At 42.8% G+C, this 25,022-nt stretch overlaps 1 protein-coding gene across 3 annotated transcripts in view; it reads left to right on the top strand.

The window, feature by feature from the left end:
- Positions 1-25,022, top strand: part of CDK15 (cyclin dependent kinase 15) — a 93,154-nt gene that overhangs the window by 56,592 nt on the left and 11,540 nt on the right. For all 3 annotated transcript variants that reach the window (XM_033111518.1, XM_033111519.1, XM_033111517.1), the window contains exons 10-12: positions 1,129-1,192; positions 14,823-14,871; positions 21,374-21,513. In XM_033111518.1, the coding sequence (XP_032967409.1) occupies positions 1,129-1,192; positions 14,823-14,871; positions 21,374-21,513 (253 nt within the window). The remainder of the gene's footprint in view (positions 1-1,128; positions 1,193-14,822; positions 14,872-21,373; positions 21,514-25,022) is intronic.

Here is a 25,022-nt window from a genome sequence, read left to right as displayed (position 1 = left end):
TATTCCAAGCTGCTGGGCCACAGAACAAACAAGCAGATGAGATGAATTTGGTAGAAAGGAAGAGAGTTAGGTTTGGGATCATTTTTAGCCAACATTCCACTGCCTAAAGGTCAGTAATCTGAACCCTTTTTAATTTGAGCGCATCACAGAACAGCTGAATGCCCATGTTGACGGCATAATTTAAGCTGTTAAGTACCTTCTGTTGTGTGTGCGTGTGTGTGTGTGTGTGTGTGTGTGTTCATTCATCTGATGTAAGGCAAATGGATAGTAACTCCTGCTTCTTTATATCCCCAAGTCCTACCATAGCATCCTAATGTATGGTGGTCATGCAATAGATATTCAATGATGAGAATATGACCTTAAGCAAGGCTATATAATCTGCCTCAGAAAAACAAGTGAGATAGTGAAGATACAGGCTCAGGACCTATATTAGGGTTCTCTAGAGAAACAAAACCAATAGGATATATAGATATATATAGAGAAGATGTATTATGGGTATTGGTTCATGCAATTATGGAGGCTGAGATATGCCATCTGCAAGCTGGAGAACCAGAAAAGCCAGTGGTATAATTCAGTCTGAGGCCAAAAAGCCCGAGAACTGAGAAGGCTGCTGGTGGTGAGTCCCAGAGTCTGAAGGCCTGAGAACCCCGATCTCTGATGTCTGAGGGCAGGAGAAGATGGACATCCCAGTGTAAGAAGAGAAAGAGAGAATTTGCCCTTTCTCCACCTTTTTGTTCTATTTGGGCCCTCAGTGGATTAGATGATGCCTGACCTCATTGGTGAGGATGGATCTCTTCACTCAGTCTATTGATTCGAATACTGATCTCTTCTGGAAATTCCCTCACAGACAGGCCCAGAAATAATGTTGTACCAGCTATCTGGGCATCCCTGAGCCCAGTCAAGTCAACACATAAAATTAACCATCACAGGACCATAGGAATATACTCTAGTTTTGCCCATGAAACTACAAATATGGAACCACTAAAGTTTCTTTCCCGTATACATCAGCTGGTATAATGTGACCTGTATCTAATTCTTCCCTGTTCCTCCCTGATCTGTCCTTCATCCCTGCTTCATCCACCTTGTCTCTCCCCTCATTTTTCTCTGTCTTTCTTTGGCTTTATATAGGTGTTGGGAGTCCCTACGGAGGATACCTGGCCTGGAGTTTCCAAATTACCTAACTACAATCCAGGTAATATTGATTTGAGCTTTTGAATGCTCTGAGAATTAGCTGTGTGAGAGATTTGGCTACACAGTGTGTCCTTCGGTTTTAATTGACTCAATAGTGAAGATAGGTCTAGACATATGTTTGGATTCATATATTCCCTGACTAATCCTTTTATAAGGAGGACAGTGAAGTAGTAGTTGAGGTTAGATCAGTAGCCCAACTCTGTAAAGCACAAGTAGCAAACTGAGTAAGAATTTGAAATGACTTACTGTGGATCCCACACCCATTTCCAAATACCCAATATCTCAAAGAAACAACTCAAAAGATAGGCTCACTTTTGAGCCTCATGGCTATTTTTGACTTATATGCTAATACAACAGAGGGGAAGTAGAGGCCCATTAGACCTAGGACAGGCCATGTAAGTTGTCTCTAGATTATATAAGAGTTCATCCATTTGTCTCTAGACCTGATACTTGGTCATTTTCTGTCACATATTTGGTCCTCCCAGATTGGTTCCTACGGTAGATTTGGTAGTGTTGGAAGTGTTGCCCATGGGGAATCTTTCAGTAATGGTACCAAGGCCATGGCTGAAGGGACAGATTACCCAGTTGTCACATCAAGGACGTTAAGATAGAAAGGAGGAGACAAGCAGTGAGCTATAGGATGAAGGGATGTATCAGAGGCTGGACTTCTGCTAGCAGGATTAAAGGGATTATCTGTCCTTATATACAGATAAGGACAAGAGAATAAATGTGGTCCAAGTCACATTTTCTAGTCTTTATAGTTTTACCTTGTCCCATTACCAAAAATAGATTTTTCCCAAATTGTTGTCATTACTAACTTTGGTAAGAGATTAGCCTGGAAGTGTTTCATGAGAGCAAGAAACTGTAGAGAGATTAAAAAGATGGTTAAAGAGGAAAACAAAAGTCATAGGAGGCTAGGGATTTTTTTTTCTTCTCTTCTCCAGCATCTAATATTTTTTTCTCAAATAGCTATACATAAGAATCAAGTATCTTGAACTAAACAGGATTATGGAAAACATACAGCAAGCTAAAGACTAACTGCAAAAATCATTTTAGCTGTTTTGTGAATGCTCCTATGCATTGCTAAAATGGCTTTAGGGTCATTTACAAATAGTTTACCATTTGTATTTTGCTAGTTTAGCACCTGCAGAAAATGTTGCTGTCTGGCCACTGGGCTTGGAACAGTGCCTTTTCCCTTTGGTCTGAGATAGAGAAGAAAAAGAAAAGGCTTCTTGTGGAGACCATGATCCCGTCTGCAGTAGGTCCTATACCCAGTTGCCATGGTTTCTGGAAGAACCTGTCTCTTATCTTTTTCTACCTTGCCTATACCTCTCCCTACCCATTCTCCAAGTGAAAATGGGACCCCTTAGCTTCCTAACATGGATGCGAGCAGAAGTTCAAAGTCACAGATGGGTTGTAGAGGACAATTTGGATAATGTTAATTCAAAGCTGCCACAGTGAGCTTATGCCGTTCCCTCAAATTTTAAACATTTGGGTTTCAGGTTGGTTCAGGCAATAAATAAACAGCTCCTTAATACAGAATGCCTTGATGAGAACAGTAATGATAGAAACTTGGCTAAAATGCTTCCCTGCCAGATTCTGTACTAAATAAGGTAACTGGGTTCCAATAAAACAGTGAGAAATACGTTGCATTTTTCATTTTGCTGTCATTTCAAAGTAATGTGCAATTTTTTATTTATGAAGAGAAATCTCCAGGTACAACATCAATAGGGTTCATACTTTGCATTGTTTTTGTAGTAAGGATTCAATTTAATTCAAATGAGTCAAAAATTTTTAAGCACCTACCATCCGCCAGGCACTGTGTTATGGGCTGGGTCTGCACAGATGGATATGGTCTATTCTTGGATTTTTAAGAGCTTGGGTTTGTATTTATTCATCCACACTCTATCACCAGCTCTCCTTACCCCATTTATAAGGCTCATTTGTGAGCCTTGCTTCCATGAGCTTGAGCAGTGGTTAGCTTATGGCCTAAGCTTATGGATGGCAACAACGTATTTGCAAATCTTTAAAGTCCAGTGTATCTTGGTCATGGGGTCATACCATTGATAACTCAATCATAAAGACTATGTTTTAAAAGGGTCATCCACGTCTGTGTTCCAGGAACATCCTCCTAGGTGAATCAAGAAGTCACTTTGAGCCATCCCACCCCCCCAGACCTGTCTGTGAGCTGCGGCTGATTCCTCACCCTTAAGGGAACAGAAGAGGGGATGGGAGCCAAAACAAATGTCACTGAACAGAACCATTAACACCACCATTCTGGATTAAATTTCCATTCCTTTCCTTTTCATGCTAAGTAGTAGCAAGAGCCCCCAAGCTTTGAATTCAGTTGGTACAACAAGTTTGAAGAAGCCAGAGAGCTTAGAACTTGGGAGAATCATCCAGTGTCCATCTGTGCCCACTCTGCCATTTCCAGGCTTTGTCTGGACTATATCTAGGAGGACAACGCAGTTTCTCTTTGTACAGGTTAAAATAAAACCTAACCCAGCTGAACAGATTTCTCTGAGGTTGGGGTCCTAGTGAGCAGGGTTGTAGGTTTTCTAGCCATCAATTCAGACTCTTGTGCCGATTAAATCTGGGCAATGTAAGAGAGATACATAATTTTAGAGACTAGCCCTTCGTTCGTTCGTTCCTTCCTTCCTTCATTCCTTCCTTCCTTCCTTCCTTCTCTCCTCGCTTCCTCCCCCACCCCCCACCCCCCATTTTAAGCAAGCTGGTTGAGAACTCTGTGTCCTCTACTTCAAAGGGCCAGTTGTCTTATTTTGATGTGGGCAGATTGAGAAGTAGGCTTTGAAAAGTAGGCTTTTTTTTTTGTTTTGTTTAATCTTTTCTCCTGGGATAGCTTTCAGAGCAATATATCCAAGTGTCAGAGAGGGGATTCTGACGGGCACGGATTCTCAGACTCTCAGCAGGATCATTCTCTAACAGAAATATAAAAGTGAAATATTAAAAACCCTGGAACGTGAACTCCATCTGCAGAGTAGCCAGTGTCTTGCCTGCTTGCACCATGGGAAAAAAAGATCTCCTTGAAAAAAGAGGGAGGAGAAAAAAAAGTGCTTTGAGTAAGAGGTTTACAGGTTTAGTAGAGCATAGTAACATCCCCTCAAAGAAGTGGGTGTTGCTCTGTGACCCCCCAAAATGCTCCTTCTTTGACTCAGCCGCCAGAACACTCACCCTCCCCCCCTCAACACACCCCCTTTTCACATGCTAACTGAGGCGCCTGTGATTGGCTGAACAATAAGCTGGTCACACTTGCTAAAGGCCTGCCATCCTTCACACAATTAGCCAAGACACATTAATCAAACTGGCGGGGAACTGGAGCTGGGCTGGCCTCCTGCAGTGGGGGAGGGGGGAGAAGTTTTGGTGATTGTAATAAGCTTCCACAGGAAGCCATAATAAAGGACAGCATGCTAGAGGGGATTCTCGGATCAGAAAGTCTAAAAAGGTGGAAGCCCCAGTTGAAGCAATATCTACGATGCACTGGGTTTGTGACACAGGCTCACAGATGCATAGAACAAACTGGATATTGGTCTTGGCTAAAATCTGCTAACAGGAGACAGTAGTTTGAATTTAAAGGGTGGACCCTTATACACAGTTTTACAAAGTTCCCCCACCCTCTTAGTTTCCCATCCTGCCCCCAAGAAAATGCACTCAGCAGTCTCCTTTTGGGCCTCAAACACTTTGTGTCCAACTGGAACCAACAGGAGTAAGTCATATATAAGAAATAGAGAACAATTTAGAATCAATCAAGAGAAGGTGTTATTAACTGACAAGATATTGGTTTTAAACTGAGTATTTGGAGGGTACTCAAAATAGTTAATTTTGAGAGAAAAAAATGAGTTAACATTTGTGCTTTTAATGGTAATATCTTCTGGCTTTTCTTTTCCAAATTCGTTTTAAATAGATTTTCCAATGGCAATCTAGAGCTAATAAGATCATACCTTAGAGACGAGTTTGCTACAGAATCATGTAAGGCTTTTAAGAAAATCAACTAAATATTTAGACATTTCTTTGCTAAAGTAAACAGAGGCCTTACTTCTCGGGAGGTTGTCCAGTCACCATCTCATTAGATGCAAAGATCCTGTGATAAAGAAAAACTTTTTTTTCTGCCCACATGATTGCAGCCCAGTTGTGGTTTTTAATGTGTCATTGATTGTTTCATCCAAGTCCTTTTGCTCCACTGAAAGGGTCTGTCGTGGCTCTGTTTGCTTCCTTAAACATGGTTTTTGAAAGCACTCATGCTGTGTGAGCTCAAATCCTAGCATTAATGTACTGCTGGGTTCATTTCACCACACTCAAAAGCGCTGAGTTTAAATCCCTCTCAATTCCATTTGAGGCACCAGAAGACTTTATCCTTCTCCACTAATGGTTCCAAGTTTACATCTAGATACTGGGGTCAAGGACAGGAGAGGATTTAGAAATAACAGTGCATGACATTAGTCAATGCATTTGCCAAATTGGCAATTAGTTCCTGATGTGCGTGCAAAGCATCTTATTCCTGTCTCTTTGATGCTTGTTCCCATTGAGAAGGGAATAGAGTCCACAGAGGCCTTCAAACTTTTAAAGAAATATCTGCTGAAAATCATGCCTGATTTGTGACATGAGCTCAGCTGCAGGGAAGCATCCGGGATTATCCTGGTTCTTTCAGCCCCAGGAAGGAACGTTGCACATGGAAAGATTTTCCACTGGAGGAACTTACTGGAAATCAAAAGGCAGGAAAGCAGTACTAAAAGCCCTGCAGGGACCCAGACTCAGATGTCCTAGAAAGGATAGGCAAATGGATCCTGCTGACACCTAGTTATTTTCAGTATGCCTGCTTTTTCAACTTTTGACCACCAGGTGGAAGCAAGAAATAACAGGGATGCTGACCTAAGACAGCATTATAAGAGAGCAATCCAGCCTTTCTCTTGGAATGTTTTATTTTGACCTGAAATCCAGTGTAAGAGCTTCACTTCCTCTGACACCACTATGGAACAGATGATCATTAAAATCTAAAATGATCCTTGTTCCTATTGGGATGACAAAGAGCTACCATGCTTTGGGCTCAAAGGATTCTGAGCATGTCTTTGTGTGTTTGTTGTGATTGGCGTCAGCATTCGCTCAGTCACATGAGATATTAGCCAAGGGAATTATTCAGTGGGCTGAACGGAGGGGAAAGATACTGACAGGAGAGGTTTTAACTGTGAGCACCAGCTCTTACATGGAAGGGCAAGTCCAAGCTTCACCTTGTACTACCTGGGGGCACTTAAGGAAGTTACTTATCTTCCCCTTCCCTAATCTGCAAAATGGGAGTATTGAAAAACAGATTCTCTATGTGCCAGGCACAGACACACATAATTGCTAATCCTTGCGATTGCCTGCCCGGATTCATGCTGGTGGGAGCAGCACAATTTTACGCGAAGAAGTGGAGGCTTCCTTTCAGGTCCACACAGAAGCATTGCCTACATGGGCGAAGGGTCAATCTGCAGCCAAACCTGTTCTCCTTCGTTAACCGTGTTGTGCCAGTCGGTCTCATTTTGCAGGGCAGGTGCCCAGCTTTTTTTTTTTTTTTTTTTTGAGATCTATTTGACATATTACATTGTATTAGTTTTAGGTGTACAAGATAATGATTTGATATATGTATATATTGCCAAATGATCACCACAATAAGTTCAGTTAACATCCATCATCACACATGGGTGCTTAACTTTTAGTAGGTACTCAGCAAAAGTTAGTGCCCATTCTGTTTTTTACAGTGTGGAAGTTCATTCAGCTGCTCAGTGACTTATGAAGGTTCAGACTCAGGGACAGGTGTGTGAGAACTAAAGCTAGGCCTGTTTCTTTATGTTTAGTTCCCTTGCGTTCTTGGCTTATTTCTAGATGTCAGGCACACCTCCTCGCTTCAGAACTGAGTTTTGTTTTCACTTGCTTGGACCTAAACATTGTTTGAATTCACACACCCTAAGAGCTGACCTGCTGTTTTCAAACTCCTCCCTAAATCAGTTTGAGGGCCTGTTACGGCTATCTCAGCTGGGGAAGGCTCCATTCTGCTTCCCCTCCTGACCTGCTATGAGATGCCTGCCTACTCTATGGCCACGGGCTTCCTCCCTGGGTGGACCCTTACTATCTGCATGCTACATAACAGATATCCAGTAAGGGCTACTACATCACAGATAGCATTCGATATTAATATTATCGTTGTTGACTTTACCCAAAATATGACATAGTGGAAAGAGTACTTAAGTTTTCTACATAGCAAACCTGACCACTTTTAGTGTTTCTAGTATTTTACATACGCCCCCCTAACTGACACATAATAGTCACTAAATACTTGTTAAATGAAATCAGTGACTAGGACTTAAATGAACTTAACGACTAAGAGTTAGAGAACCTGGGCTCTAGTTCCAATTGTACCCTCTGCTAATCCTGTTCCGCCTGCTTCGCCAAGCATGTCAGTTATTATTCACCTTATTACTGGGCGATAATAACTGGTTTATTGAGCACTATGAGTTTGGCGGGCACTTTTGCGTGCATTATTCTACTGTGATTCACAACAGCCCTGTCAGAGAGGGGCAGTGTCACCATCCCACCGTTATACATAAGAGAGCTGAGGCTTAGGGAGGTATGTGCCTTGCTTAGGCTCACCTAGCCAGGAAGGGGGTGACTCAGACTATCCAGACCTGCTAGACTCCAAGGTAGGGCTCTCACTGTATTCCAAATTACCTTCTAACTATCAAAGGGCAAATGTAACGATTTGGTAATAAAGCAATGACCTTGATTAGGGACCAGCTAATTACACTTTTCCAAGTTCGTTTCTAAATGATTATGTCCTTCCACCCACACTTGATTTTAGAATCTGTGAGCTTGGTGACATGTTTCTGGAATGTACTGTGAGTGGAATCCCTACCCTGAGATTCCAGCAGCCCTCCCTTGCTCCAGCTAATGAAGCCCCCAGCGTTCACCGTTCACCAAATCTCTGAATCTCTGAACCACGATTGAGCTCATTACTGCTGCACTTCTGGAGCGCTGCCGAAAGCTCCTGGGGAGTTGCTATTAACATCTTTATTAACCCGTCCCCCAAATCAGTCAGTGAAATTCATTTAGATACACAGCTCACTTTGATCTTCATTAATAGTTTCTTCTAGTTTCTACATTTATTTTTAGTTTTCTCATCTTTAATTTATTTGGTGGCAATTATTAGTTTTTATTGAGGGGGACTAGATAATCTTAAAGTGGTTAAGATTAGGAAAAATTGCAAATGAGTGAGAGCAGGTTAAAAAACATTTTTTTTTTCAAGTAAAACCTTGCTATGTTCCGTCCTAGTTCAAAAAAGGGGCCTTGAAATCCAAATATCATGGAACTGGCTTGAGCCAAAGACTCCTTCCCCACCTTCGTGGCATTGTGTCATCAATCTCTGTAAGATATAGACAACAGGATACACAAGTGGGCTTTCTTGAGTTACTTTTGCATTTTTTAAATTTTTTTCTTTTGCATTTTAAGAATAAGGTTTAGTATATTTATTTTATTTTTATTTTTCATCCAAGCATCAATTTTTCATTCATTCAACAAATATTTATTGAATGCTAAGTGCTGGGACAGGGAGATTCAAGAATAAATAAGACATTGATACCTGTCTTCAAGGAATACAGTCTGGAGGGGAAAACAATAAATAATATAATATAGCAGCACCCCCTGGTGACCTTTAGGAATAGTAGGGAGAAGGCCCACTTGGCTTTTCTGGGAAATTTAAGGACTCTTTGAGAAAAAGAGACATGAGCTGAGTCTCAAAGATGATTAAGTGGGCTTTATCCAGGTGAGCAAGAGGGGAAGGACATTCCAGCCAAAGAACTTGACACAGAGGAATAGGAAAACAAGTATATTTGGTAAGATACCAAGCAGGTAAATTGCTCAGGGAAGCTAGAATGTTGACTCTGTGATGGGACATTACTGGAGATTAACATGGAAGGGTAGAGAGGCACCAGATTGGAAAGTGTTTTGTAATCAATCTAAGGATTTGGACTTGACTAATAAACAAAGAGAAGGCATTGGATGATTGTTAGCAAGGAAGTGATATGGGAGGATTTAAATTATTGCTTGGAAGACTATACGTAGAATTAAATTAGTCAGAAATCAGGTGGCAATGCTCTACATGCTAGAAGACAAATAGAATCTAGAGAAGACTCAACTAGAGCCATGGCAATGGATAAGGAATGGAGGGGACAAATCTAAAAAAGCATCTAGGAGGTTGAGTGAAGGGGAAGCTGTGACTGATTGGAGTTGAGTTGTGAAGGAGAGACCTATCTCCAGTGGGTAGGAGAATTATAGCCCCACTCACTGACACAGGAAATACAAGGGGGAAGAAACAGATTAGTGGGGTAGGTAATGAGTATAAGGTTTGAACATTTTCAGATGAAGCTATATGTGAGGCCTCCAAGTCGAGATATCTAAAAAGCAATTAGAAATATAAGTCTGTGGTTACAAGAGTCCAATCTAGAAACATGAAAGTGGAAGCCATCTATTTAAAGTGGTATTTAAAGTCCCAGGTATGAATTCAGTTGCCCAAGGGAGAGTGTGTAGAGAAAGAAGACTATGATGGAAGCCTAGAGGACCAATGCTAAGGATCAGGCAGAGGGGCTGGAGTATTTGGAAGCCAAGAAAAAATAGACAGAAGGGCTGGAGAAGACCGGGAAATGATGAGGAGGAGGATGATGATGATGGACCACAGAAATCATATGGCTACAACCTTGTTGGGGAGAAGGCCAAGTACCACATCTGCATATTCCTAGTGCTGAGCACAATGCCTGCATGTGGTAGCCCTTAAGCATTTGTAGAGACTACGGGGAATGATAAATGTTGTCAAATGATGCATTGTTAAATGTCATAAACACCTAATGTCATAGTCAAACTATAGCTCGAACCTCACTGGTGGGGGTGGATAGACATCAGACATGGTACTGCACCTGGGAGAGAGGAGAGACTCCTCACTGTTGACCATTCCTCCCACTTCTTCGTTCACCCACAAGGAGCAAGGCCTGGCCTCCTTCCTCTACCGAGACCCTTACCTTAGTTAAGAACAGGCTTCAGAGGATGGGATGTTTTCTTAGAATCCACAGAAAGCTTTGATGCAGGTTTGGAAAAGTGATAAGTCACAAATATGAGTTGGAGTGCCAGGCTCAAATGCCACGGTGCACCCATGGTGACAGCACTGCTTTTGGCATCCCGATGATACCCAAACCGGAATCTAAGGCCTGGTAATACAAAGCACCGGAAGGATCAAGTTTAGACTCCTTGAGCCAAAGACTAAGGAAGCTTCCAAACCAGCTACTTGAAAAAAAAAAAAAGGAAGCAAGCAGCCACGAAGGTGGGAATGTGTGTATTTGGGGTGGGGGAAGGCGGAGATAGGAGAATAACTACAGATTTTTGTGGTGCAGTTTTAAAGTTACTGCTTGAGATAGTGAAATAAGGCTAACAACTTTATCAACTATTTAAATAGATGATATCTCCAGGATGCATTGTATTCGGGACATTCCAGAGGTGTAGTTCAGTGGACAGCACTATAAGATAACGTTAGGGTGATTGTGGTAAGGCTATAGTAACTAGAAAATGTTTTACCTTGAGCTAAGACTCAAAATGGTCCTGGGTATGTTTTATCAATCAACCAACAAATCTCTGTTGACTAAGGTTACCGTACTTGCATCTGACTAAGGTTACCGTACTTGCATCAGTTGTAAAATGAGCTTTCTTAAACATTTATGGAAAAATGCATTATTTGACTGTCATAGCCGCAGGTCTGCCGTCATTTTAATATTACTCCATTGAGTTGGTAAATTAAAATGTTCAGCTTTTTAAATTTCTTTTTGCAGCTTCTTTCCTTTTCCTACCTCGAATTCCAATTGAACTCCAATGAGAACTCTTTTAAAGAGAACTGCAGAAGATGGAGAAAAATCTGATTTACTACCATCTTTGGAAGGAGCAGGGAAATAAGCTACCTACAGATTTATTATTTTTAGACACTACTGAAGCCAGAGAAACAAACCACTCTTGAAATGGTGCTGTGTACCATGCCTATCTGTGGATCGTTCTCTCATTGATCGCTTGCAGCTTAACTACTGGGGAAAAAAATCAATGGGAGAGAGGCAAGGTCATTCAACATCAGGTTATCTGCATAAGAGCAGGAGGGCAGGTCACAAACAGTGGGCTCTGGCTGGGCTTCATCACATCAACCTGGCTGACCCTGGACACATCAATCCCTCTATCTCAACTAATGCAGCTACAAAATAGATGTGGGAAGAGAGTCAGGCACAGTCGGTTCAAGACATGGAACCTCAAGTTCAGTGTTGTTGCATAGCCTCCGGAGCAACTCTTCTTGCAGGTCATCCTTTACCGGTAGACTTTATGAGAACTGATTTTTTTCCTTATCATGCTTCCTCTTCCACATCCTTAAAAAACATATGCACCAGACACTATATTCTATATATATATATATATAAATTGAATTCTCACAGCAAACACTTGAGGAAATGAGCCTCAGAGAAGTGTGTGGGAGTCGCTGGTGAGTGGTCCACCCTGCCCTCCTTGCTAGACCAGTGTGCTCTGCCTCACTTAGCACCTGGAGACCATTAAAGACAATAATAACAAGGCAACAATGGACTGATGCTGGGCCCTCCCCAGGCTTGGTGACTCAGACTCTCTGGGGGGTAGAGCCAGGGCTTCTTTTCATTTCAAAACTGTCCCAGGCGTCAGATGCTAATATGTAGCTTGGCTTGAGAACCACTGTGCAGGACCATGCTACTTCTCCAAAATGAACGGTTAAAAACAAGAAGAAAAAATAAGGTATACGACTAACATTTATTAATGCCAAGTGCTTAATCTTATCTAATCCTCCCAAAGCAACTGGAAAATATTTTCCATTTTACAGATTTGGAAACTTCCAGAGAGGTTAAATAACTTACCCCAAATCACCGAGCTCATAAAGGGCAGGTAGGAGATTTGAGCCCTGGGTTGTGTTTGTGTTACTCTACACCACACAGCTAAGGAGCATGCTTCTGCCTTACAGTGAGGACTCAAGAGAAATCAAGCCAGGCTTATAAGAACTCAAGCTTGGAGCACGTTGGTATTTCAGTAGACTCCAACAGCAAGTTATAAAAGGTTTCCAAGGAGAATAAGGCAGAAATACCTGAGAGGAAAGAGAAACGATGGTTCCTCAGACAAGAGAAAGAGGCAGAAAGAAAAGAGGCAAAGCATGAAGAAATAATTAATTACCCTCACTATCTGAATTCTCACAACAGTCCTATGCATTGGGAACTATAATTATCCGTCTTCTGCAGATGGGAAAACTGAGGTCCAGTGAGGTTAAGCAACACCCTCAGGTTACACAGCATTAAGTGGCATGGTGTGGATTCAAAATCTGGGTTCAGGGTCCTAATCACACATGGTTTACATTTCAAAGGAAGAGAAAGAAGGAGAAACATAGGCTTTATTTTTTTAATGTTCCCAGTAAGGCACTTTACATTCATTAATTCAATGAATCAATGAATTCAGTGAATCACTTCATCCTTGTGAGGAGAATGCAACCTCCAACTTAAGTCAAGGATGTATGCTGGCCATGGTTAAAGTATCTTGCTTAAGGTCTCAGCGAAACTGAGCAGCAGTTTCAAATCCTAGGTTTGGTGTTCCAACCCTAATTCAGTTTCTTCCAGACCCATGTTCCACAAGAAATACTAAAGTTAGAAATAGTGTTAAAATATTAAAGTCCAAAAAAACACAGCGCATAGGGCTCTAAGTAGGGAAAAACAGAACATAGGAGGGGATTGAAATGGATTTCACTGTGTTGATGGAAATTGGGATATGACTGAAGGAAGAAGTATTTTAATTTTGTTTGGCCAGGGAAACACTCTAAATAGGCAGCAGAAGTGGTTTGGAAATACACATTCTAAACAAATACCAGATAGTCTTATCTTTACTGGTTATTTGAATTTGGGCACGATCATCTGAACAGAGAGTAAATAACCTGTACATACAAGAGTAAATAACCTGTACATACATTCCTTAGTGCCCACCTGGGACTATAAAACACGAAGCAACCATTTGGTTGCTTCTGACCTTGAAAACTCAGCTTAAATCACTTTCTTTGACCACTCCTTTCAACTTTGACCACTCCTTTCCACTTTGACCACTCTACAACTTTTAGCACTATAAATTCTATTTTTAATTGAACTTGCTTTCGAAGTTATAATATAATATGTCATTTTTATTAAAAAATAAATTTAAGAAAATAAACATAGAAATACAAAAGGCAAAGCCCCTATAGACACTATCACTAGCCTGTGAGTAGTCTTCCAGGTCATTTTATGTGCACATGTAAACATGAATTTGTCAGTATTATCCAAATTATTTTTTTGCCCAACTATGATAAAATTTAGGAGCTGGAAGAAGAGTTCTTTTAAAACCAAAACAATTACATTTCAGGCCCAAGAAAAGTATAAAGCAGAAACATCGTTTCAACTGAGAGCGGACATCCTCTTTTCTCATTGGAGTAGGAAGTAGAGGGATTTGATAAGGAGCATCCGTATATGTCCCCTGTAGCTCCTCTTATGGCCCTTAGATAGCGTAAACATTCAATTAGTATTTCCTGACTGAATGCTCAATTGTCCCCTTTCATGGTTTTATCTCAGGCTGAATAGTATCAACACCTAGAATAACTGAAATATATGTATGCACATGTAAATATTATAATGAGTGCTCCAAAGAAAATTACAAATTTTATTAGTATCCATCTTGGATCATTCAAGCCAGGATTCACTTCCATTTTTATTGCTCGTGACATAAAGTTAGCCCTGTTACTTTTTAACCACTTTTGAGACTTTGCCCCAGCATCCATCACATGACTTTGTTCTCTCAAATGAATTGTAAGCTCGAAGAGGGTGGAGAGATTTCTTTTGCGTGCTCCCCAGAACTTGGTACATGCTCTGCACACAGTAAATGCTAAATAAATGTTGATTGACTTTACTGAATTTTGTGACTGCATTAGTTTGCTAGGGCTACGGTAACAAAGTACCACAAACTGGATGAGTTAAAACACAGAAATGTATTATTATTTCACAGTTCTGGAGAGTAGGTCTGAAACTGAGGTACTGGCAGGATTGGTTCCGTCTGAGGGCTCTGAAGGAAGGATCTGCTCCAGGCCTCTCCCCTGGGCTTATGGATGGCTGACTCCTCCTCGTGTCTCTTCACATCCTCTTCCTTTGTACATGTCTGCCTCTGTGTCCAAATTTTCCCTTTTTATGAGGACACCAGCCATAATTGGATTAGAGCCCACCCTAGGGACCTCACTTTAACTAATGGTATCTGCACTGATTCTATTTCCATATAAGGTCGAATTCTGAGGTACTCGGGATTAGGACTTCGACTTACGAATTTTGGAAGGGACACAATTCAACTCATAATAGTGACCCTACACAGAATCATAAAAGTTCATAGTGAGAAGAGGCCTTAAATATCATTTAGTTTGTCTACCTGATAGCTGAATTCTCTCTTATGCCAAAAGCCAAGAAGAACGCTTAGAATTTTAATCATTTTGGAAGCAGGATTTTAGGGTTGTTTTGTTTTTTCACGTGTCTGTGTGTGCCTTTCAGAATGGTTCCCACTGCCTAAGCCTCAGAGCCTTCAGAATGTCTGGAACAGGTAAGCACTACTTTGGAAAGTTTATCTTTCAGCAGGGTTGAAGGGACGTTTCCCTGGACCTCAGTCCACTGAACACTGCAATCTGGGGACCTAAGCCCCAGGAAGACGCCTCTAGGAGAGCCAGCCACCTGTGAGTCTGTTAGTTTTTCTCTATGAATCATTTTACTTTCAGTGAGTTTGGTCATTAAAATTGTTTTGTGCCCCTCAACCATGCCCGAGGCCCTGAGAACGAGGGAGTGTTGACCTGCAAGAAAACCTAGTGGGTTTATTATTCTCCAACACAGAGAAACCAAATAACATCATTGAGTGGCTATTGGGGGGCGGGGGGGGGGCAACTTGATTCATGGAGGTCATGCTTTCCCAGGCCCTCTCTACGCAGTCTCAGCTCAGACCAGGGCAGACTTTTATTACCAGCTTTCAACAAATCCCTAGTTTCTTTTGCAAAGTAAAACAGATAATAGAGACATTCCCGGAATAGTTAGCTAACTAAGCCCTGCCAGGCAACCTCAGGGCTAAGAAGAACTCAGTGTTTTCGGACAATGACCAATTACAATAACCAGTATTATTTGATCTGAGAGTAATTAGCCGAGGCTCTGTTCTTTTTGCTTCAGTGAAGAGGCAAAAAGGGCAGTGAGGAAAACATCAGAGACAGGCAAACGAGCTCAAATGTCAAAGAAAAACGCACTCTGGCAGGTGGGGAGAAGGGAAGAGATCCTAACTGAACATCTGAATGTTGTTCTTCCCTGAAAATGTGGTCGAGTTTAACCCAACCAAATGTTGTTTGATTTCTCCAGACTTACTGTTCATGTGCTTCAAAAAGCCTCCTTGCAGAGTGACTATCAGAGCACAAAGAGTAAAATAGGTCCGCACATAGACCTATGTATGGATTACCAAAGTCTCTTACTGGGAGGGACGTACCTCCCCAGGATGTGCATACACTCCGCACTTATTTTCAGATGGACTGTAGCACCTAAAACTCCCTGTCATTTTGGAGACAGGCTCCAGGGAACTGCTGTTGAGCATTTCGTTCACAATGTGCAAACGTTCTCTTGCCAGCATCGTTAGGACCCCTAACCTCTAGACAGAGATATTTGGATTTTAGCGCTTCCCTGTGGCTTTCTTTCATGTCACTACTGGCTTCTAAAATAAGTGGTAACTCCAAACCTGCAAACCACCTTAATACCCTGTGCTGCTGCTGTTGGCACTGTCACATGGTTGAAGAAAGTGCCACCAACCTCCTGCTATCATCCCACCAGCCCCTCCTTCTAGGGCTGAGCAGGACTTGAATTAGCTACACATCTTTCTGGCTTTTCTGACCACACATAACACCCACCACCTCTGCCCATTGCCTGGCTCCCAGCAATACCTTTGTCTTAGCTTAGACTCCTGGCTTCTCTTTGCTCCGATCCTCAGAGCAAGGTATGATGTCTAACACAACAGCCACTAGCCACATGTGGCTATTTCAGTTTAAAGTAATTAAGATTAAATTTAAAATTCAGTTGCTCACTTGCACTAGCCCAATTTCAAGGGCTCAGTAGCCACAGGTGAACTGTGGGTACCCTATGGGACGGGGCAAACATAACACATTTCCATCATCTTAGAAAGTTCTATTGGACAGCAGTGTCCTAGATTATCACGTGAGAAATTTCTTGGCTCTGGAAAGGGCTTTGTTGTTGAAAGAGGACTAATGGTAGGTGGGATACCTGGTATGTGCCTAGCAAGGTGCTGCATATATTATTTCATTTATTCCTCCCAAATCTCATTCCCATTTCAAAAAGAAGGAAATAGGCTCAAAGAAGTTGAGTAACTTGGCCAAGTTCATCAAGCTAAGTAAGTGATAGAGTCAGGACTCAAGTAGTAGACAGGTCTCTGTGGCTTTGTTAGTTGAGTCAGGTTGCAGATGTGACGAGTACAGAGCAGCAGAGGTGTCACTGGCTTTTCTATAAAATTTCTGCAGAGGTGCATCGTATCTGTGCAGGGATTGTCAACGCCTCCCCAAGGACTTGCCTGGGGTTTAATGGTGACCTGATTAACTTGGGCCTAGCAAGTGCACACTCACTTGTTAGACAGATTGGAAAATTATAGCGTCTTTCCAGTTGTTTCTTCCTAGTCTTGGATACATTTCTTATTGGGGGTATGCTAAACGGACAGCATTAAAAAGTACCTACTCTCATGGAACAACAACAAAAAGGTCATTACTGAAAGAAACCAATGATATTTGCATAAAGTCCTAGTAAAAAGATTTAGTAAAGTCTTAGCAGCTTAGGAAAAAGGTATTGTGCCAATATTAAATGCTTAGTTTTGATAATTTCACTGCAGTTATGCAAAATGTTAACATTAGGGGAAGCTGGTGAAACTTAAGGTCACTGTCTGTATCACACCTGCCACTCTTCCATAAACCTAAAATTACTTCAAAATAAAAACAAATTGAAAAATTGAAAAAAAAATAGTAGGGCCCACTGTGTCCCTGCCCTTTTTCTCTTTCTGTGGATCTAGGGGAAAAACTGTAGCAAAGAACCCAATTGAACTCACAGCGACCAGCCTTATGCTGCAAACAGATAAAGCCCTTCCACCCTCAAGGCTGATGGCAGCAATGGCCATGGGAGATTTCTGTATTCAGTGCCAGGTTGTGCTGTTACCTCAGGTCCCCAAGGACCACCAGATTTTAGATGGGTTGAGGGATAGGCTAGTTAATGGGACTTTACACACCCACAAAGCCTGACTTTTATTTTTTCTTATTGTTTGTGTTTCTATTCTGGACTTCTAAAACTAAACGTGGATGTCCTCGCACCCAGCACATCTTTTAGGATCAATTTATAGTTTTCATCCTTTCTACAACTTTTCTAAGCAGTGGGACCTGTGTCAATTCATATCGGCTGGAATGAATTTGTTTTCCGTGCACACAGAGACAGGAACTCTCCCGGGCTGCTGGTGGACATGGAAATTGGTACAACTAGCTGATGTTCGTAATCAAAAACTTGAACATGTATATCCTTTGACCTGGGGATTTCAAGTCTCAGAATTTATACTGAGAAAATCATTGCTCAAATACTCAAAGATTTCTCTTTGAGGATATTTGTCACAGGATGACTTTAATAGTACCCCCTCCCGCCCTAACGAGAAAAGGACACAACTTCAGGAAGTGTCTGGCGATGTAGGTTATGGTATGTCTATATAATGGGATGCTATACAGCCATTACGATTATGTCCTGGAAGGCTGTTCCAAGTCCTGGGAAGACGACCAAGATAGTCAAGTGGAAAAAGTGAGTTATAACAGTATGTAGAGTATGAGCCCATTTTTCCAGTAAAACAAAAAAATATATCCATATAAAACTAAAGGACTAAAGAAGAAAAACATGAACACCAAAGCAATGGTGATTATCTTTGAGCGAAGGGGGTTATCTCAGAGTTATGGAATAGTTTTAATTTTCTTTCTCTGCATTTTCTAATTGATCTACAATAAGTATGTTGGCCCTGGAAGCTTCTCACTTCTTGAAATGTTACCGGAAGGACAGGTTCACCTGAGGAGTCTTTGTCTTTATTAAGGAGTCTTTGTCTTTTTAAGACTCTCATTAATTGGATGGGTGTGTTCTCCTAATTGTGCAAGATACTCTTGGCATATTTGGTAGTTAACATCACAAGTCTAACAAATAACACTTGTTAACATTTAGCCTATATGGGAAGGCGCTGGTAGGCCAATTAACATTTGTGATGTTCACTTGTCATGCCAACATTCATATTTAAAGTAGAGGTTGTAACCAGGGAAGAATTATTCCAGTAGGAGTTGGAGGAGGTGGCAAATTGTAGAAATGTGACAATAAAGGCAGTGGGTAGTTAGCAAGACTATAAATAGCGGAAAGAAGCAAAATGATATAAACAGGGAAGAAAATTAACACATGTGCCCAAAGAAACGGCATTTGTATTTCTGGGGCTCTCCCTCAGCTCCCATATAAGAATGCAAGGTGCCAATAGCAACTGAGTGTTAGGATACTTGTCCAGGCCAGGTGATCTCAGTATGAATTTGCTGCTAGTAAAGGCTTGTATTCAGGAGGCCACGGATATGACTCACACAGAGAAGACCAACATGAATGTGGCTCATGGGAGGAAAAGTCTTCACTAACATACTTTGCCCTGGTCACTGGCTCTGCCAGCTGAGAAACAAGAAGAGTGGCTGGTGGCAGTCATAGTTTGGAGGCCATGGGACTGGAACAAATCTCAACACCACTGATGCAACCTGGTGTGAAAGGTGGGAGGGAAGGTTGATTAGTTGAAGAGGAAATTCCTAAAAAAGAAGTCCTCCTATCACTGTTCATTACCCACTTTCATTTATCTGGTAAAAGTGGCCTGTTCTTCCTGTATGTGTCCTAATGCCCCCATAAGTTCCATCAGCCTCTCCTGGCTTTCCCAGCCACCGACAGAAACATTCAGTCTAAACAAAAACAGTATGCATGCCATGCTAACATGAGTTCACAATAGGTCCCCTAGCCTTCCTTATCCATTCAGATTGCAACTCCTAAACCCCTTCTACAGAGCAATTCTGTAACAATTCACTTGTATGGGTCAGTGTGTGGGAAGAACGAACTGCTGATTGGGGTAGGAATATGGAGGTGGACGCTGACAGATGCATTGCTCCCCCTCTCACCATAACCACCTTTCTACCCACCCACCCCTTGGAAATTCATAGAGTGGGTTCAGGCCCCAATTTAGGCACACATCCCACCCACCACCCCATAGCAACGGTGGACCAACTACATTTTTCTCACAAGATTTTCCCTGAATCTCCTTCCAGACTGATACCGGGCCCTAGTGATTGGTACCTGCTTCCCCTCTCCAACCCCCCCATTTCATTGACCCTGAAAACCTGTGCCTGGGAAGAACGCCCGGTTGGGGACATTTTCCGCACCAGCCCTTCTTCAGGCCACTAGCTACTGAGCAGACCTCACGCCAGACTCCGCGCTCTCCGACCTGGCCTGGAAATTTGCCAGGACTGGGGATTTGCAAATTTCTCTTTATCTTGAGTCTGTAAAGCAATTATATTACTCCAAAGTTTGAGGGTAAAGTTACCTGTTTGTAGAAACAGTTTTATGTCATGGGAATCAGATGCCTGAAAGTTTCTTATGTAAATCTTATGCAAAAATTAGTCAAATTAAGCAAAGTCCTCTGGGCCAGGATTTCCAGTATCACTGCCTCATGGTACCTGGGCAGGGAAAGGGTATCACTGCTTTGTCGTTTCAGGTTGGTATGTATATTTGACATTAAATAAGCCCATCTATTTTTGCTCAGTTGGGGATTTGCATGGCCGTGCAACTTAATTCTGAATAACAGACATCAGTCCTGCAGTTAATTGCCTCCTGGGAATGCAATTTTCCGTCTCGAGGCTTTCCATTTGTAAACCTGTCTGTGGGCTCTAGAGATGGGTGTACTTAAGTGATTGGCACTAGATTAGCAAAGACTTTCAAACATTATAAGTAAATAAGAACCATGAAGACCCACAAGGCCTGCAGGATCAGCCCTGGCACCCTCCCTAGCTTCATACCCTGCCCCGCTCCCCTTTTGTCCCAGGCCAGCCAAATGGCCTTTCTTCCCTTCTTTAAACTCATTCTTCTCCTCTCCACCCCCCCAGCCCCCCACCCCCACTCCCCAGCCTGTATGAACATCAGATCTCTGCCTACATCACCCTACATCACCTACCCTCCCCTGCCCTAGTTCCTCACATCTCAGCTCAAATGATCTGGGCCTTTTTTTCACAGTTGTACTTGTGCATTTGTAGGATAATTTGACTAGTGTCTGACTCCTCTACTAGACTAACCTGCCAGAGGACAGGGTCTTGCCTGTATCTCCCAGAGCCAACCACCTACTAGCACATGATAGTTGCTCAACTAATGGATTCACTCATCTCCAAATTTATAATTCAGCATAAAGTCAACTTGAGGATTTGTCCTTATTGTAATTTGGATACTTAAGTACCCCTCTTCCTATGCTCCATCTCAGGGGGCACCAAGAGAGCACCTTAGCTAATAGCCCTGGGAACTGAGCTTCAGAAACATTTTAAATAAGGGTATTTTCCACCCAAGCTTCACCCTCCAGAATCACCTTTCTTCCTCTTCCCCTTCTAGGATTCTATGCTTGCAACACTTGGAGCGTATTTCCATTCAGGCTTTTCTGCTTGGTGGGAACTGCTGTGTCCCTCAAAGGAGACTCCCTAATTATATATTTCTGCTTCTATAATTATAATTCTGCATCCTGTGTGTATACAAGGTGCCAGAGACATTGTGGAGGCTCTGGGGGAGCTGAATGATAGAATACTGAGATTTTCCCCCTTCATCTTAGTAACAGGACAGGTAAGAGTTTCAGTATGGAGGTTATTTTTCCACTTGCCATCAACGTTACTAATCCCAGGAAAATTATATTTGAAACACTCTTCTAGCCATCTTCTTTCCCCTTTTATTTTTCAGAAGGGAGGACTCTGGAAAAACTCTCTTTTTCTCTCCCACTTTTCTAGGTTGGGCAGGGTTCCTGACGCTGAAGACCTGGCCTCACAAATGCTGAAGGGTTTTCCTAGAGATCGTGTCTCCGCCCAGGAAGCACTGGTTCATGATTATTTCAGCACCCTGCCGTCTCAGCTACACGAGCTTCCTGCTGGTGAGTGAGGGAGTGTGTGCGTGTGTGTACACATGTCAGTCTTGGTGTCTAAGTGTTTCCTCTGAGTACTGGAGGATCACAGAATTTGCAATCAGAAGTGAGCTTAGAGATCAATTTGCCTGGGAGAAGCAAGATGGGACCCAATCTTACTTGAGTGTCGCATGAGATGCTCTAAAACTCAAGAGCACTGGTAGATTGAGGTGACACAGACCTCCTTGTAATAATGCAAACATTTCCCATATACACACTCACACTTAGAAATTGGATGAGATGAAAGTTGCCTCTGAGTTGTTTGCTTTCACTAGCATCTGCCAGGAGAAGCACAACCAAAGTTTCTAACAACCCCCTTCTCTCCTTCCATGAGAGAGTAAGATGATAGGTGACATGGATATGTCAGAGAGGAGAGCTGGGCCTGTCTCCATTGGTAACCTGATGCTGCCAAGGGAAGGACCAGGGCGGGACGCTGTGGGGAGGGGAGCGTCCTCCCTGGCCAGGCGCCCACGGGAAACACAAGTTACCCTCAAATCAGCTTTACTGCCTGGGCCTGAAGTCATCCCCCAAATCTGAAATCTGCGGAGGGATCCTGTGGCTGGAGTGCTCCTGTTTCCCAGAATGTGGCCAGGAAGGGCTATGCAGAGGATGTGGGCAGGGCAGGCGTGGCCTGGGCTCTCTGGGAGGGACAATGGGGGGGGGAGTTCTTTGAAAACACCACCATTCAACTGAAAACAGTTTTTAGAAGTCCTCAGTGGGAGAGACGAAAACTAAGAAGGAAGGTCTAGGGGCTCGTACCCGGAAGAAGGTATTGGGATGGGGAGAGGAGCTACTGTCCAAGAGCCTTCGACAGATAGTCTGGCCAAAGTCTCCGTGGTTTCCAAAGGCATCCCCGCTATATCTAGGACATTGTCCTGCAGCAATTCAAAGCTCTTAGTGTGGGACTTATTGAGGTATTTTATTATTAAAAGGAGTCATTTAGGATCTTCGAAACTAACCATAATCATACCACTGGGCTTAATGTGTCTTACTTAACCCTGCGAGAAGAGTCAGTCATCAGTATTTAGAAGTTGCCATTAAGTGTCAGGAACATATTAAGTGCTATAAAAATTGAGGGAAAAAAGTGGCTTGTCCTTGACCCCAAGGATCCTATGGCATGGGAGGAAAAGAGGGTGAGGAAGAGGAAACAGGGCACCCTCATACACATAGTAGCACAAATCATATCTAAACAGCTGAAGTCTGTGCATAATCAGTTGCAGATGTTCAGAGAATATGTGTGTGCTAAAGGCAATTCTTTGGAGGAACTAGAATAACTCAAGTGAGATGGATTAGACTGAAGGTGAATCTGGAGTGGAATTTGGTAGGAGTGGAGGGACATGGTTTGGCATACGGGTGGAATACAAAACATTCCAGGCGACCTATAGTTCTCACTCCCTTCCTGGTACCTCACCCCCCCACACACGCACTTCATCCTCAGCCTCTTCCCCACTCCCATCCCATCCCCTCTTCCCAGTCTAAGCCCCCAGATCTCTCCTTCTAAGCTTTCTTCTCCGGAGCTTGGGACTTCTAACTATTACTTCAGGCAAGCATACGTGCTCAGGTGTACACACACACACACACACACACACACACACACACACACTCTCTCTCTCTCTCTCTCTCATTCCCCGCTCTCCACTTAAACAAACTTCTCCCATCTGCCCTCCTCCAGGATCTATCATTCAACATACTGAGAATCGCTGGGGATCTTCAAAGTTTTCTGGGCACCAGGTTTTGCCTGATGAACGGTAATTAGGAGGAAACAATCCCTGTCCAAAGTGATGTGTTGGTAGAAACTTGGGTTTTGATTTTTCCTGGCCATCTGAAGCAAAGCCACCAAGAGAGGGGCTCCGCCACACGTCCTGTGTGTGTGTGTGTGTGTGTGTTTGCACGCACATGTGGGTGAAAGAGAGAGGCCGATCTGTATTCCTTCTCTGTTCACCCAGCCACAGAGCCCAAATCTACTTTGACACTTTTAGAAAAATGAAAAGATGGAATCTTGCAGGAGCCTGCCTGCACTGGGGGGAGACGAAGAGTGCTCGCAGCAGGAGGGAAGTTGACTTTTCTTTATACATATAGGGGTTTTTCCATGCAGAGTTTAAATTATGCCTGATAAAAGGAGTTTCGTGGATGTTTCAGTTCTTTCAAATTCTCCTGGCTTCCTCCCAATTAAATGAGGTTTGTCAAAGCCACAGGGCTCTGCTGCTGCTGCCTCGGCCGACAAGCACTTCCTGCAGCGACATCTCAAATCCCCGAGGGAGAAGATGAAAGGGCCAGCGCCAAGAGACAGGGGAAGGTGGGGGGGGCGGTATGTATGTATGTGTGCATGTGGGAGGGGGTGCAGAAATAGGTTTAGAGACAGACCGACAGATAGGACCTGGGACAAGTAGACAGGGAAAGCAAATCTACCAGGAAAATTGGGAAGAAAAATAGAGGAAGAGACAGAAGCAGCTTGGGTCAGTTTGTGCTCCTTGACAACAGTGGTCCTCACCGAGGGCACATGAGCTAAGGGATGCATGCCCTTGGCCTGGCCGTGCCAGCCTACTTTTCCACTGCCCGTGGCAATGAGCCTTTATTAAGAGCCTTCTTGCATACAGGGAGTACCAATCAGTTATCACAATTTCCAACCTGCAGGGACACAGAATCTATATCCTCATCCCTGGTGGGCTGCCCCAGGCGGAAGAATTGTGCAAAAATAAGAGATGCCCTTGTGGACAGTTTGTGAAGAGAGTTTCCCTGCCATAATTATGCAAGAAATTTTGCCCTCTGGTGACATTTCAGTATGGAATCGTTTAGAGGCTTATACTTATATCATTTTATTATTCTGCTTTTATTCTGGTTGCAGGATAACAAAGTTGTCACTTTAAAATATATTCTGTTTCCCCTTTGATCTGGGAGATGCCAGCTCTTATTGTCTGCCCTCTGAAGAAGACACGTTAAGCATGAAACCTGTGGCTGGGAAATATGTGAAGACTAGAAGGACAGCCTAAATCCCAGAGAAGAGTGACAGAGACATTCCCTGCAAAATGCAAGAATTGCTCCCATCCATCCATGTTTATTTTTGCAAAGCCTGAGATGTCCCAAACAGCACTTTCTCCAGGTTATGGCATGGAGCTTATGGCCAGGGGAAATTCGGGGCTTACTTGTCACGAAAATCAGGAATTCCAGGATTAGTTCCCTTGTAGAGAGCACTCTGAAGTGGAGAAGCATGAATATTAGAATGGCAAGCATGTGGGAACTTCTGCCAGGCACTGACATTTTCCCTTATTGACTCTTGAACACCTGAAGAAACATTTGTTGAAGGAAAAATTATTGGTAGTCTCTCTAAAAACACACCCAACAGCAAGCTAATTGCTTTCGCAGATGTCTAGGGAGACACTCTTCTCACTCAGTCACCGGATTATGGCCACGCCTGTGGTCCTCATGGCTGAGCCAGCAGTGCAGGACGTCAGCTGGGGCAGCTAGGACCTAAAATTAGG

This window comes from Rhinolophus ferrumequinum, chromosome 8, assembly GCF_004115265.2.
Source record: "Rhinolophus ferrumequinum isolate MPI-CBG mRhiFer1 chromosome 8, mRhiFer1_v1.p, whole genome shotgun sequence".
Lineage (NCBI taxonomy): Eukaryota > Metazoa > Chordata > Mammalia > Chiroptera > Rhinolophidae > Rhinolophus > Rhinolophus ferrumequinum.
Note: the sequence above shows the minus strand (reverse complement) of the source record. Positions and strands in the feature narration are given on the sequence as shown.